This window comes from Helianthus annuus, chromosome 7 (assembly GCF_002127325.2).
Source record: "Helianthus annuus cultivar XRQ/B chromosome 7, HanXRQr2.0-SUNRISE, whole genome shotgun sequence".
In the NCBI taxonomy this organism is placed as follows: Eukaryota; Viridiplantae; Streptophyta; class Magnoliopsida; order Asterales; family Asteraceae; genus Helianthus; species Helianthus annuus.
This window is the reverse complement of record NC_035439.2, coordinates 145,275,477-145,291,035: the sequence shown is the minus strand read 5'-3', so window position 1 is coordinate 145,291,035 and position 15,559 is coordinate 145,275,477. Positions and strand designations below refer to the sequence as shown.

General features: G+C 39.5%; 2 protein-coding genes across 2 annotated transcripts; one reads left to right on the top strand and one right to left on the bottom strand.

The window, feature by feature from the left end:
* Nucleotides 1–148: 148 nt before the first annotated feature.
* LOC110867163 (putative pentatricopeptide repeat-containing protein At1g12700, mitochondrial) lies at nt 149–8,168 on the bottom strand. Its single transcript, XM_035975083.1, has 3 exons — nt 7,206–8,168; nt 2,817–2,890; nt 149–983 (listed from the first exon to the last, which is right to left on the bottom strand). The coding sequence occupies exons 1-3, from the start codon at nt 8,166–8,168 to the stop codon at nt 161–163; spliced, it is 1,860 nt and encodes a 619-aa protein (XP_035830976.1). The 3' UTR covers nt 149–160.
* Nucleotides 8,169–11,786: 3,618 nt separating this feature from the next.
* On the top strand, nt 11,787–14,972 carry LOC118480307. Its single transcript, XM_035975082.1, has 7 exons — nt 11,787–12,549; nt 12,620–12,781; nt 12,852–12,995; nt 13,074–13,232; nt 13,307–13,434; nt 14,573–14,674; nt 14,934–14,972. The coding sequence occupies exons 1-7, from the start codon at nt 11,787–11,789 to the stop codon at nt 14,970–14,972; spliced, it is 1,497 nt and encodes a 498-aa protein (XP_035830975.1).
* Nucleotides 14,973–15,559: the final 587 nt, after the last annotated feature.

The following is a 15,559-nucleotide window of genomic DNA, read 5'->3' as shown; positions in this document are numbered from 1 at the left end:
AAATAATAATAATAAATAATAATAATAATAATAATAATAATAATAATAATAATAAAATATTACAGAATGTTAATACGTTGAGCAGTATGAAACCACTAACCAGTATGTCAATAATAGAATTTGATTATTTTCTTGAAACCATCAAAAAACAAGACAAACGTTAACACGGAGATGTTATATTAGGTATTCCCCCATCTTTTCTTTCTACACTTGTTAGCTTTAGAACAATTGTTCGCAAACGAGAATCTTTTCCTACATTTGGGATCCGGACTAGTAAGCTCTCAAAAGTAGCATGATCAGGCATAAAACCTCGGTTTATCATTTCTTCAAGAAATATCTCGGCCTCTCCACACTCGTTTTTCTTTAGTAACTCTCGAACTATTATATTGTATGTGAAACTATTTGGCAAACAACCGTTCACTTCCATCTTTCTGAGCAATTCTTTACCTTTAACCAATAAGCCTTCTTGGCAATAAACAAGTATCACTGCGTTATAGGACCTAACATTTGGTTTCAATCCTCTTAATAGAAGTTCATCATACAGATCCAAAGCTAAGTTAGGCTTCCCACATTTGTTACAACCATCAATCAATATATTATACAACACTATACCTTTCATCAATTCGTTGCTTCCCAGCGAACGGAAGAGAGCCAATGCATCAGTTGTCTGGGAGTTTTTGCACATTCCATGGAACAAGATGCCATAAGTCAATACAGTTGGAGTGTGGCCCTTTGCTTGCATCTCGTTAAAGAGTTCTCTAGCTGCTGCAGGATTCCCTGATTCAAACAAACCTTGTAACATGCTATTGTAAGTAATAACGTCCGGAATCAAACCCTTGTCTTGGATTTCTTGAAAGAGATGCCTGGCCTCATCGATTCTCTTCTTCTTACAGTATCCGTTTATCAGGCTGTTATAGGTGATGATATCGGGCACAATATCTTGCTCCATCATACGATCTATAACATTCTCTGTTAGAAATAACCTGTTGATGTGGCCTCACGGATCATTTGGTAACATTACCAATATGACATAACTAGTCCCCGACAATTACTTGATGGTAGTAATTGTAAATATTGATTAGTTTAAGGGGCAATTATGATTTCCCTTTAGGTACCATTAATAGAGAATAAATAGAGTTTTTATAACGGATCACTATTGATGACCATTAATTATTGATCTTTATATATTGATAATAATTGGTGATCAAAAACTCTAGTAGAACACCAATACTAAAAATACTAAAATTATCTCTAAGGTGATCCATCAACCTAAGGTACCATAACAGGAATCATGGTTTCATCTTTATTCTCAAAGATAATCATCCCTACAAGTAAGTATCTCTATCTTGGTATCTATATTTGGATTATGATTGAATAAACATGATTAGGGTTGTGTGGTTTTAACCCATGTTTATAGATATAATCAACATGTGGTATCAGAGCAATGTTGATTATATCAAATTCGATCATGAAATCCAATATTGATGATTCGCTGTTGATGATGGAGTTGAGTTCCTTAGTCGTAAAAAAATCAACTAAAAACATTTTAATATGATAATCAATTCAAATTGTTTTTTAGCAAATGATTTTGACATCATCGTAAATTAATTTTTGTTTGCGGTGATATTTATCCAAGTTTTTCCATAAATTGTACTTACAATTTAAAGCCTTGCTCATAAGAAATTATTTTAATATTATGTTTGGTAAACTTGGATGGAACAATCTAGTTTGCTGAATTCTTTCTATCAATTTATCCATTCGTGAATATTTTATTTCAAGTATAGGTTCCATCAGTTACAAATTTGATTATGTATTCAAGTATAGGTTCCATCTGTTACAAATTTGATTATGTATTCATGAATATTTTAGAGTTGTATTTAATACAATTTGTGAATGCTATTTAGAATTTATTATGATGATTAATGGATGAATTTATAATACATGATTTTGCAATCAGTTACAAACTTGATTATGTATTCATGCATTCTTGAAATAATCGGTTACAGAGTCCTCATGAATTAATGTTTGAATTTAATGATTGCAATTAATGAATTGATTATAGAAATTCTAGACTATAATCCATGAAGTGAATAGTTGATTTTGTGCCTAAATGTTTGTACACTTAAAGCCCTTTATATGCAACTTTTATGTGAGATTCTTATTTTGCGAATGGCCCAACTTTAATTTATACCATTTTATGTGATTATGTGTATTATTGGATAATGAAACCAACAACGAATTGTTTGATGATGCACATAATAAATTATCAGCCTAATTTACATAAATATTTCATTTCTGGCCCAAAGGTGTTATGTTATATTTATGTGCTTTACTTTATTATTTATGTGTGTTCATAATACATGAATTTTGGTCAAAGCCAAAGCGAAGCTAGAGTTCATGTAGAACATTGAGACAGTCTATATTTATGTGTGTTCATAATATGTGAATTATGGTCAAAGCCAAAGCGAAGCCAAAATTTAGGTAGAACATTAAGCCGAGGTTTATTATTTTATATGGTACATAATGCGTGAATTTTGGTCAAAGCCAAAGCGAAGCCAAAATTCAGGCAGAACATTAAGTTGGTTTTATTTATTTATGTTCATAATACATGTAATTTTGGTCAAAGCCAAAGCGAAGCCAAATTTATTTAGAACATCAAGACAATTTGTTATTTATGTACGTTCATAATGTCTGAATTTTGGTCAAAGCCAAAGCGAAGCCAAAATTCAGGTAGAACCTTATATTAGTCTGTTATTTTGGTGTTATAGTAGACTATATCTTCAATATAATAATTTGTGTCTGCCTTACTTGATTACCCCATAATGCAAATCACTCCAAGTTTCTTCCTAAGTTTGTATCTCATCTGTTTTATCCACTCTAATTTCAAAACCTAAAATGTTTTGCTTACTAAAGAGTTTCTACAAAATTTTATCTTGTTGGATTGTTGATTATTTATTAAGATATGATAATTCTACTGCTCTTTTCTGATAAAAGTTATACAGAAGAAAACTAGAGCATGACTAGTGGGATAAGTCAAACATTATATCTCTTATGATAATCAAGAACCCACTTAATTATTGCTATCATGTGAGCTATTCTAGATTCTAAATTTCCTAAGACTAATTTATTTTCTTTGGAAGAATCAAAATAACTCCTAAGACGCATGCATTACTCTAGATTCTTACTATAAAGTTAGTGGCATATGTGAATACATCATGATGTACAATACCATGACCCATAATTTAAAGGTTTACACATGAAAATCAGTACACTTTTCTGGTGCATTACATATAACTTTTCCACTAATATCATAAGTTTCCTTAAGAATCAACTATTACACTCAAGAGTACCAAAGGAAAACGAGTGTGTTGATTAGCAGCATATGTACAGGAAAAGGAATGCATGAAACTAGAAAATTAGATGTTGTTCATCTCATCGCCACTAAACCTGAAAGGATGATACTTTTAAGATTCAGAGATAGTGTACAAGTACTACTTCCAGCTATAAGTTTCTTCAAAGGAAAGTCTCACTACAGGTTTATGCCATTAAACTAGGCATGAGCATCGATACTATCCATAATTCAATGGAACAGCTGGCTAAGTAGTAAGATATTTATGATATTTAAGTCTGCTAATGGTAATATTCTAACCAACACATGACCGGTTGACTCTAGTTCTATGTGTTTCCTTACTAGAAATCAACAAATAATTAATATGAGAGTTAGTGGCAAAATTTTATGTTAAGACTATAAGAACCATAATAAACTGTTTTATAATTGGGCTTAATGATACCTTATATATTCTGTAGATTATTCAGAATTTAGTATCAATATAAAAGCTGCATTATGACAGTTGTGAGGTTTGCATGGTTAAAACAAAGTCACTTTTACCTTAAACTCTCATATTATTTGTTATCTCAATCTGGATAGAAACCTTATAAGATAGAACGTGATGATGCTACATTTTTCACAACCTTTTGTTATCATGAAAATGAAAATTTAACAAAAGAAAAATGAGACTTACAAATTCCATCCATTAAGACCAAATTTCATGAGAAATCATGACTAGTTTAATGAAGGATGAAATATTATCAAATCTCATTCTTAGAGACTTACGAGCATGTGTATAAGCCTTAATATTTAATGGCTAAGGGAATAAATTAAGTTCCATTAGAAATTATATTTCATTGGAACTTATCCCAAAATGGAATATTCAGACATAATTCATTTATCATAATATTTACTTGTATTGTCTTATATGAATTAAGGTATTAAAGAAATTAATTCATATATACTATGATTCCTTCTAAATATGTCCCCAAAATTTTTATAACATATGGACATTAAGGAAATCAAGTCTAACATATATGACATGTTCCCACAGCACATACATCATTGAAACTTATCTTGTAGCATTCCTATAGATCTAAAAGGTTAGTGGGAGTATTAAGTGTCTTAATCTTAATTTGCAAAAGTTGCAAGCGGTGGGGGAGTGAAAACTTGTTATTACCTCAATTTGCACCTCTTGTACAAGACATTGCTCCTTCACAACTTTTCTCTTTAAGAATATATTGCTACTCTAACAAAAGTTTCATTGTTGCTAAACGTGGGCACACTCAGATTTCTTGCCAAAATTGTAATCCTCAAACAGAGAAACTACAATGAGTAACTTCTTTAATTTGTTTCTCTATTAGAATTTATTGGTCTTCTAATGTTGACCATAAGCATGCTAAATTGTTAAAGATTTCTAAGTCAGTGGGAGCAGTCCTTATCAGGATTTGCCAGAAGTGCAAGAGGCGGGGGGAAGAGACATATTAAATTTTACTCCGATTACACCTCTTGCACACCATACTGCACCAACTCTTACACACTTAGAATCTTGAAAGTGATAGCAACTTAATCAAGAGTTAATCCATAAAACTGAAACTCTTAATAAGCCTAATAATCAACTAAGGAGGCCATCTAGGTTTAAAAGCCTACTAACTTTGATGATTATGTATCCTCCTTGACTGAAGTTGAAATGGATTTTAGAAAGTTTACTGATCCTACCTCTTCTAATTAAGCCATTAGCATCAATCAAATTTCTAAATGTAATAAAATTGTTATTAGCAAATTTGATTTTAACGTTTGGGATTTGGTTGAATTACCTAAGGGTGTTCATCATTAAACAAAATCTGAATGCAAACGTTAAGACGCTAAAAATATGATTGATTGTTAAAGGCTATGCTCAGAAGAGAATTATTTATCAAATAATCATCTTACCTTTCTTACAAAATGTTTCTTTGAGAATCATTGTTGTTCTAGTGGCTTATAATCATTTAGAGCTACATTATATGAACATTAAAACAACTTTCCTTAAACAAAGATTTACATGTTCATAAAACAACCTGAAAGTTCTAAACTGAAGGTCAAGAACACTTACTTTGTAAGTCAATTAATTCCATGTATGGGTTTAAGGCAAACATCAAAATGTGATGAAATCTTAATGCATTCTTTTCATCAAGAATTAAGTGGATTTATGTGCCTGCCTCAAGATGAGTGGGAGCAACTAATGTAAACTTATCCTTATATAGATAGCAATTTTTTGGATAAGTATATGTTACACAAGTCAAATAATTTCTCACACATATTTTGATATAATGAATCTCGGAGATACCACTTACGTGAGAGATATCAAAATATACCGAGATAGACCCAACAGGACATTAGTTTCGTCCCATAAGCTTTACTCTAAAGCGGGCTCTTACATGTGTAACAAACAATATAGCTCTCCTTTAGAGGATAAAATGATAAATGAGATTATTTCCTTATGCTTCATTAATTAGAAGCCTTACGAAGGTTCAAGTCTATACTCGTTCAGATATTGCTCACATTGATGAAAATTAGACCACTATAGATTATCGTGAAGCATCTTACAATATCTTTAAGAAACGAGAAAGACTATAAGAAGAGGTTGATTACTCTTACCTTGATTTTGTAATATTCAGAAGAAACTAAAAGTCAATTTGGGGTGATCCTTATGTCTGCGGACAAATTTGTCTCATGGAGTAGTCATAAGAAACTGATAAAACAAAATAAGTTATATTGACATAATATGTTGTTAATTAACAACGCAGTTGTCAATAAATGTTGTTGAAGATTTATTAGTGGGCTCATTAACTTGTTAACTCCATATAAATACTATATTGAAGACTTATTGTAAAAAGTCAGCTACCTTATTTCCTCGAGCAGTAACAGTTCGAGAGGTGCTGCATTAAACTTTGATACAAAATTATTGTTCGTTTATGAACAAGAAGAGGAACCTAAATACTTGTATCGAATACATTTACATTCATGATATGCTTGCGGATCCGATAACTAAGGTCTACACCCAAAGTCTTTTTAAGAGCTCATAATAAAGACGGGTTTTACTTAAGGCCTTACATAATAGCATATCATACATATGAATGATTAGTTATTATTTTCCTCAATTATACAATTTGTTTGTCTATAAATACGTATGTGCACCTAATGACGTATAGACAAGAATTATACAAATTAATTTTAAAGGGCTTACCTCACTCATTTTGGTCTTAAATTTACGTATGTTTAGATTTGGGGTTGTAACATGATTAATGGGGGTTTGAGTTGAAATAACTCAATGACTGTATTTTTCTGTTGCAATTTCAATTTGAAACATTGATTAATGTTTTAACTTGGCCAAACTTACTTATACTTATCACAAATGATCACTCGGCCAAGTGGGAGAATGTTAGAAATAACCTGTTGATGTGGCCTCACGGATCATTTGGTAACATTACCAATATGACATAACTAGTCCCCGACAATTACTTGATGGTAGTAATTGTAAATATTGATTAGTTTAAGGGGCAATTATGATTTCCCTTTAGGTACCATTAATAGAGAATAAATAGAGTTCTTATAACGGATCACTATTGATGACCATTAATTATTGATCTTTATATATTGATAATAATTGGTGATAAAAAACTCTAGTAGAACACCAATACTAAAAATACTAAAATTATCTCTAAGGTGATCCATCAACCTGAGGTACCATAATGGGAATCATGGCTTCATCTTTATTCTCAAAGATAATCATCCCTACAAGTAAGTATCTCTATCTTGGTATCTATATTTGGATTATGATTGAATAAACATGATTAGGGTTGTGTGGTTTTAACCCATGTTTATAGATATAATCAACATTCTCTGCTTCCTCTATTTCACCACGCAAACAATATCCATCGATTAGTGCATTATAAGTGATTACATTTGGATTTAGTCCTCTTTGTACCATTGCTTGTAGAGCAAGCTCTGCATCTTTTACGGATCCTTTCTTGCAAAACCAATCCACCAATATAGTAAAGGTATGCACTCCTGGAGATACCCCTTTCCCCTCCATATCCATCAACATTCTTGCAGCTTCTGTCTCTCGACCAAAGTTACATAGACCCTGAATCAAAGAGCTGTAAGTGATCTCGTCTGCAAGGACACCCTTTTCAGTCATAATGGTAAATAGTTGTAATGCATGATCAACCATTTTGTCTTTGCAAAGGCTATCAATGACTGTATTGTACTGTACTACATCTGGTTTACAAGAGCCTGATTCCATGTACCTGAGCAGTTCAAAGGCCTTGGTAGTGTGACCTACTTTACACAACCCATTAATAACGGTTCCATACATAACTTGATTAGGCTCACAAACTTTCTCTCTAAGCAGTTTCTTGAACAACTCAACAACTTCATAAACGCGATCAGCCAGAACAAGCCCATGAATGAGAGTGTTATAGGTGGCCAAATCGGGTGGATGACCTTGCTTGAAAATGGTTGCTAGTAAGGCAAAACCGTAAGCGACTTGATTCAACCGGCAATGACAGTTAATAGAGATGCTCATTGTAGGGATACTAACAGGAACACCCATCAATCTCATTTGCTTAAAGAGTGAAAGAGCTGTGGAATAATGTTTCATCTTTACAATAAGAGTCATCAGCTTGTTAAATTGTATGATGGAAGGAGGAGGTTGTCTTTGAAGCATTTCATCAAACAGTTGGAGGGCATCATCGATCTTGAAGGCATTTTTGAGATGCAGGATTCTTTGATTGAAATGGGTGGTTGAAGAAGGTGAAGCAGTAGAGTAATAACGAAGCGGAATTCTTGTGCAGTTCATCCTTAGTTCCAATTTAAGTAAATCAGGCAGAAAAGACAAAGCAACTTGCGGGAATAAATAGATTAAAAAATTTCATCAAATCATATATTGTTATTTGTTATTATATTCATTGTAACATATTCTTCGAACAAAGTAAAACTTATACCGATTATGTGGGCTAGTTTAAATTGTTTTAACATTTTTTATTATAAAACTCTTACGATATTATAACGAAATATCATTTGTATTTGATCCTACTCTTATAATTCATTACATATATATAAAACTCTTACGATAAACTTATTAAGAAAAACCAAAGTAGAAATATATATAAATTTTCTAATAATCTCAATTAAACACAACCCATTTCTAACATTTAACCCTAATTGTTTAAATTTAGATTGGTGAAGGGCCTAACTCGTTAGCCCAATTGTCCAATGTTTCAAGCCCATTTATAATAGTTAAACGTTTATTTTTAAACCTCAATAAAAACTTAACAAGCCGAGCCCGGAGCTCGAGCTTGACAAACTATCTGCGAGCCGAGCTCGAGCTTTAGGAACAAATCTCGAACCGAGCCGAGTTCGAGCTCAAACTTTCATAAGTTAAACGAGATGGAGCTCAGGCTCAGCTCGATTCGTTTACACCCATACCTTTTATTTCCTTTTTCTGGTGGGCCAGGCTGGGCTGGAAGCCCAAGTACACATGATATAATAATAAAGAAAGGTTAAAAATGGGCTCCTGGGCCCAGGGCCCAAGACGAAAGAAAATCGGACAAATTGTACTCGCTTTTATATCAATAAATATAGTTTTATTATTTTTTAATTCCAGATTGTATATGGATGAATAACATACAAGAATCATATTTTTCTCTCGGTTATATGACATGTTATTAGCACGATAGTGCTCTCTCTAAAAACATCATATTTTTTCTCTAAACATGTGAATAACTCTCTCAATATCTAATCCCTTCATCGTCACTGATGAAACAATGGTTAACCGGGCAGGGTTAACACACTGGTCTCGTCAAGAAGGGTTAATCCCTTCCTCTCGGAGATCGCTGGCTGGGTCACCGGTGGATGATCTCCTGCACAAGGAAACAAGCCGTGACTCGTAACAAGGAGGATGGGGTGGGGGGTGCTCCTTGTTACCACTCTCCGGCGTGAGAATCAGTAGTTTGCTTGGGAAGCAAAGCAAGATTATAGTAGTAGTTAGAGTTGTGAAGAGATACCTCAAACCTGGTTTGGGGTCGGTATTTATAGCCGAGGAGTGAAGGAGGAGATTGATGGATGGGCTGACGACGAGCTGCACCGTTGCAGGTGTGTCAGTTTCGCCGGCCGTGGGGGTTACGCCACGTCAGCCCATTGCTTTAATAGCTCTGACAGGGGACTGTCGCCGGCGCCACTTGCCTCGTGGTGTCAGCCACTTGCCTGGCGTGTCAGTCCACTTGTTGGATATGCAGGGTGCGGTGCGAGCCGCATCGCTGCATGCGGTAACGTCTGAAGTTACCGCGTCTCCTACTTGTGATCAAGAAATACGCGAGATGCGGTGTTGGCCGCATCATCGTATGTGGAGACTATTTGCTCGCTTCCCTTGTCGTGACGAAAATGGCCATATGATGCGGTGCCAGCCGCATCGATATGCTCATCTTCTTTCGTACTTGGGTCAAGCTATTCATCTTCGAACCGAATGGGTTCGAAGGATGTGACCGCATGGGTGCGGTTTGCTTGCTGGTAGGGGTTTGTTTGATGCGGGTAATGGTCGTTTTGGGACCATACCCCTTCAAGTCCCCCCAGTCTAGTGTTGCTCCCTTGTGCAAGTTGCACGTGGGAGGAGTACTGGACTTATGGTGTAGGAAGGTAGTGTGGCAGTCTGGAGAAAATTTTAGGCCAGATCAACCTGGTGATCTGGTAAAAAATCCGGCTATGCCTCTTCCGTACCGGTGAAGGGGTTTCGCTTGATGCGAAATTCTCAGCCGTTGCATGTCGTCAGGTGGGTTGCCACCTGTTGTTGTGTTGAAGGCCTGTTAGGGACCTTCATAGTAATGCTGTACAAACTTCGAACCAACCTCTTGGATGGTGGTTCGAAGGTTTGCACATGTTTCGAACCTCTTGGAGGTGGTTTCTTCTTCGAACCATTTGCCAGAATGGTGCACGAAGAAGAAAAGAAAAACTTGTAAACCAACCTTTGCGGTCAGGTTTGAAGGTTTTGGATGTTGTGTTAGAACTTTGCTCAAGTTCTATGTTCAGCATCCTATGATGAGATGACCATCCCTTTTTTGTTGGGTGTTCGTGTTCATCTTGATAGCTCTCAAGTAACCGTACGTTCTTTGCGGTTACTTCGTTGCGTCATTGTTGGCCGTGTTTGGTCGAACAATGTGGATCTAGACTATGGGTAAATAAACATGGTCATAGGCAAGAGGATGCCCATCGTTGTTTATTCCATGCGATCCATTGGTAGGTAAACAAAGTCGTAAGCAGACTTGTTACCGCGGTCCGTTGGCAGGTAAACAAAGTCATAGGCAGACTTGTTACCGCTGTTCGGACACTTGCTGCTTGATAAGTGCTTGTTTAGAGCACGTATCTGCGTTCTTTCTGAAGCCACTTACCTTCACGCTCCAATACCGAGTTTACAACGAGGTAGCCTCGTTCGGTGATGTGGAGTGAGCTTTGCGTTTCCGTAGCAACCACTCTGCGGAAGCTATGGTTATGTCTGTAGCTCTTTATGGGTGTCTGCGATGTTGCAGTCCCATATTCGCTCAAAGTGTGCTTGTTGCACGGATGTAACTCTTGAAGGTTCAGGAGTCAGGGCTGCTGATGTGCGGGCGCGTAGATTCCGTTCCTTCTTTCTTCTGAAGAAGTTGTGCATGTACCCTCTGTGGTTGTGAACCGGACAGGAGGGATTTGAAGCTTGAAGAAAAGGAAGGCAATGCGCTTTGCCTGTTCCTGAGATGCGGTTCAGTCCAAAGAACAACACTGGTTCTGAGCATCTGACACATCTGAATGGGTTCATGTGTGTCACTTCCGCATATTTCACGTGTGCTCGTGAGTGATGCGGAAAAGGTAATATATCCCTTTATAGCATAGATAGATATATTTCTACCTATTTTTTAGGGTATATAAAAAAACGACATGCGGTATGGGTTATGGTGCGGTAAACCAGAAAAACCGCATGCCGCTTATGTTTTTTGGATGATGTTGTCGCTTTTTCTTGCCTACGTGGCTTGATCGCACGTGTGAGTTGGTAGAAGTTGGTGAGACGTTTCTGCATGTGCTGAAATGAAAGGACATTTGCACTGCCCGAGGCATTAAATGCACTGTAGCAGGGAGTGTAAACGTCTTCTTTGTCAGGCGCGTGGGCGGCCACGCGCGCGTGATAACCGTCAGCTAAAACGGCGCTCGACACGTGTTGTTGCAAGATACGCTCTTTTTGAACGTGATGATTTGCTTTCTCCCTCCGCATTAATTGCGATGGGTATATAAGGGGATAACCGTTTGTGGTTTCCTCTCACTTTGTCGAAAATTCAAAAAATTTGCCGTTTGAGAGAAAGTTGTCATCTGTTTTCTCCGACGATTTTTTCTGAAATTCCGGTGAGGTTTCTAGTGTTTCTGTTCATCATCTTCCGTTTCTTTTACATTTTTGATGGCTGAACCATCGAATCCACACAATGTGGAGGGTGAAAACCCTGAACAGCCGATAGTGGCTGAGGAAGAAGACGAGGATGATGATGTTAATGTTCCCGGTGGTGGGTTACCGGTGTTAAAGTGGACAAAAGGTAGTTTTAAAACCCTGATGGCCACTGTTCAGATGGCCAAAGACTGGAATGCTACCTACCCACAAGTGGGGGACACCGGTGCCGATGCTCCGGCTGGTTATATAACCTTGTGGGCGGATTTTTTCACCCACGGTAACCTTAGGTTGCCGGTGACGGTGTTTGTGGCGGAGGTATTGGAGTATTATCACCTCCATATCTCCCAGCTTAGTCCTTTCGGAATGTTCCGAATTCGGAATTTTGAGTACACATTCCGTGCCTATGGCCTGCCCATTTCAGTGGAGAACTTCCGGCGTTTCTACCAGTTGACGGTGAACACCGGTTTTTTCTCGTTCACTCAAAGGCATGGGAGTCTGAAGTTGATGACACCCCCTAAGGGTGTGACAGGCTGGAAGAAGAGGTTCTTCTACGTGAAAGCCTGTGCGGTCTATGCTAACATGTCTTTCAGGAACGTCGATGTTGGAGTTTCCGATGAAGATATTCCTGTTGCTTCCGCAGAGACCGCGGACTGGTTCTCTAGGCTGCGGCCTATTGAACTCAAGAAGTTGGATAATGACCAACTATGGATATTGCGGATGATGCTCTCTAGACCGGATAGGAAGGAAAGACCCGTGTTGCGGGAACAGGGTGGTGGTAAGTTCGTTACCCTTTGTTATTTTCCTTATTTCCCAAGCCTTTGTGGTAACCTGCATGCATGTATCAGCGGATGCGGTTGGCTTGTGGAGGATGTTTGAGCCTGATTTCAAGGGCCAGGTTGAACTGATCGCGGTTGAGTTGAAGAAAGGTTTCAACCTTGAAATTCTGAAGAACTTCCGCGTACCATCAAAAGCGGTGCTGGAAGCCCCGGTTCCGGGAGACGCAAGAGGTACGTCTTACGCGGCATTAGTTTTTTCAGTTTGTCTTTTTGACTGGTTCTGTTGATTGTGTGAATCCAGGTGTCCTTGCGGATTTGGGGAAGTTTGAGAAACGCGTCCCCAAAAAGACTGTGGAGAAGAAAACGGTAAAAAAGACCGTGCGGGGTCGTGGTAAGGGGAGTGTTGAAGGCTCAGCTGCCCCTTCTTCCGTTTTCGAAGCCGCAGGTACCTATCAATCTTGTTCTCGGGGATATACCGATTACGTCGTAGTATCTGACACCCTTGAGGGTTTGGGTGTTATAGGTAGTGGTGCGGCCGCGGGTGGAACTGGTGTGGTTCCCCCCGTTGTTGGAGAGAAAAGGGGGCCAGAGCAGAAAGCTGCTGGTGGTGGTGAACCGAAGAGGCGGAGACTGCTGACCAGGAGAGTTGCTCCGGTGCAGAAGAAACCTGCAGTTGCTGCTGGTAAGTATATCCCTTTTCTTTGTTTTGTATGTACCATGGGTGGTAATATTCATTGAATACTCTTTGGATTGCAGAATCCCGAGATGCGGGGTATTCTTTTGGTGAAATTCCTGCGTCTCCTCCGCACACCGCTGCCGCGGGTGCGGGTGTTTTGAAGGAGAAGGTCGCGCCTAAGGAGCCTGCGGCCCCTTTTGCTGGGCCAGTTCGTGATCCCCCTTTGGAGAAGACGGTGGAGGCGACTGCTGACCGGATTTTTGACACTGTGGACTCCTCGGACAATCTGATCTCTCCTGATGAGGGTGACGGATTGAACTTGAGGTTTTCAGATGCCGGTAAGCAGAAGTCTGATGCTGAGGTGCGGCAGCAGGATGCTGAGCCGCAGAAGTCTCCTGCTGGGGAGAAAGGTAGCGGCTCGTCTGCCGGTGGTGCGGGTTATGACGGGCCTCCAATTCAGCCTGGAGAGTCTGAATTGGAGTATTATTACCGCACCTACTCCCCGGGTCGCAGTATGGTGTACCACCGACCCCCCTGGACTGTTATGCAGGGGGGATGATATTTCTAACGACCCTGCGGCATGTAGGGAGATTTTGGGTGGTCTGGGGACCCCGTTTGAAGTCGAGCGTGCTCGTGCCGCGCCGCGGGAGCTGCGTGTAAACCAGCTCTCGACCATGTTGGTAGGGACTTCCATTGTGGCTAATGCCATTTTGGAAGATTATAAGGTGCTGGGCCGCCGCGAGGAGGAGGCTGCTCGTATGCGGGCGGAAGCCGAGAAGCTGATCGAGGCTGCTCGTGCGGGTGCGGAGCAGCTCGAGAAGGATAAAGCTGCTTTTGAGAAGCAGAAGCAGACTTCGGAATGGGCTGCCGCTGCCCAGCTAAAACAGGTGCGTTCCCTTGCTAAACTCCTTGCTGATGAGCGCAAGAGTTGGAACGAAAAGTTGTCCAATGAGCGCAAGAAATGGAATGAATCTTGGGCTAAGCAGAATAACGTTCTGTTTCATACTCGGCAGGAGTTGGCGAATGCCAAGGCAGCGAATGCTACCTTGAGCCAAGAGAAGGCTGCGGCTGAGGCCATTTCTGTGAAGGCGCTGCAGGCGAAGTCCGACGCCTTGAAGGCCCTTGAAGAGGCCAAAGAAGCCGGGGCTCGTACCTCAAAGGCCTATGAAGAGGCCGCAGAGAAGGAGAGCCGTGCTTCTAAGGCTCTTGAAGAGGCGAATGCGGAGCGCATTCGTTTAGGCAAAGTTGTTGAAAGCCTTCAGGTATGTTGCGTTACTTTTGTTTTATATTTCCTTTATTGTTTTGAAAATATTTATCGGGTGAACCGTTTGCTGTTCTTGTAACAGGCTGAGGTGCAGGCGCGGGAGGTCGCGGTTACGGACCTTACTGCCCGCGTGTCTGTTGCGGAGAACCGGGCTGACGCTGCTGTTGAGGCCAAGGATGCCTTGGTGTCCTCTTTGAACCAACTGGAAGCTGACCGTGAGTGGTTGCGGACTCACGGTATCGCGCGTGTAAGTATCCTTTGCCTTTACATTTGCTTGGATTAGCACGCAAGACTTATGATCTTTTTACTGCAGATTGTCGAGGCCATAATGAATGCCCCTGAGACCTCATCAGGTTTGGACCTGGTTAAGGAACGTGCGCGTGATGCTGGCTTCAAGGCTGGTTTTAACCGCTGCATTGGGCACATCAATGTACTATCCGCAGGCGGTTATACTGATCAGGCATCCGGGTTCCGGGATGTAGATACCGAGGGTCGTCTGAAAGCGGCCGTAGCCTCCTTTTATGACACGCCCCTTGCCTGTGTAGGGGAGCTGGACGAGTGTTTGGAGGTTGCGGACTATGTTGACCGCTTGCGGATGCTTTACCCTGATGTGGAAGAGGAGGAACCCGCTGGTGGTGCCGGAGGAGACGCGGGGACCAGCGGTACAAAATAGGGTTTAGGTTGGCGAGTGTGCCTCCTTTTTTGTATTCCTCTTGTATAGAGTAGGAACTTTATGTAAATTCAGTAAGCATCATGTAGATACTTGAATTTTTTGAATATAAAGTTTCTTTGTTCAGTTTATACAAGTGTTTTTAATTCTTGCATGTCTGAACGTGTGTATGCGTAATCTTTACCCATTTATGAACGGGGTCAAGTATACTCCATACTTTTGTTGTATGGGTATGCATCAATTCTGTTATTTACCGTGTGAGGGTTTTTAGAATTGCTTAAGCTTTGTAAAAGCTTATGTTACCGGAACTCTACCCATTTGTGAATGGGGTCGAGTGTACTCCATACCTTTGTCGTATGAGTCCGCGTCAATTCCATTGTTTGCCTTTTTGGGGCTCAG

Excerpts from the sequence above, each read along its gene's own strand:
- LOC118480307 (XM_035975082.1), top strand. The coding sequence starts at position 11,787 with ATGGCTGAACCATCGAATCCACACAATGTGGAGGGTGAAAACCCTGAA. Across the intron at positions 12,996-13,073 it reads TTCCGTTTTCGAAGCCGCAG|GTAGTGGTGCGGCCGCGGGT; the intron begins GTACCTATCAAT and ends TGGGTGTTATAG. Across the intron at positions 13,435-14,572 it reads CGGCCCCTTTTGCTGGGCCA|GCTGAGGTGCAGGCGCGGGA; the intron begins GTTCGTGATCCC and ends TTCTTGTAACAG.
- LOC110867163 (XM_035975083.1), bottom strand. The coding sequence starts at position 8,168 with ATGAACTGCACAAGAATTCCGCTTCGTTATTACTCTACTGCTTCACCT. Across the intron at positions 2,891-7,205 it reads AAATAGAGGAAGCAGAGAAT|GTTTTGAAATTAGAGTGGAT; the intron begins GTTGATTATATC and ends AAAACATTTTAG. Across the intron at positions 984-2,816 it reads GGAGTGATTTGCATTATGGG|GTTATTTCTAACAGAGAATG; the intron begins GTAATCAAGTAA and ends CCACATCAACAG.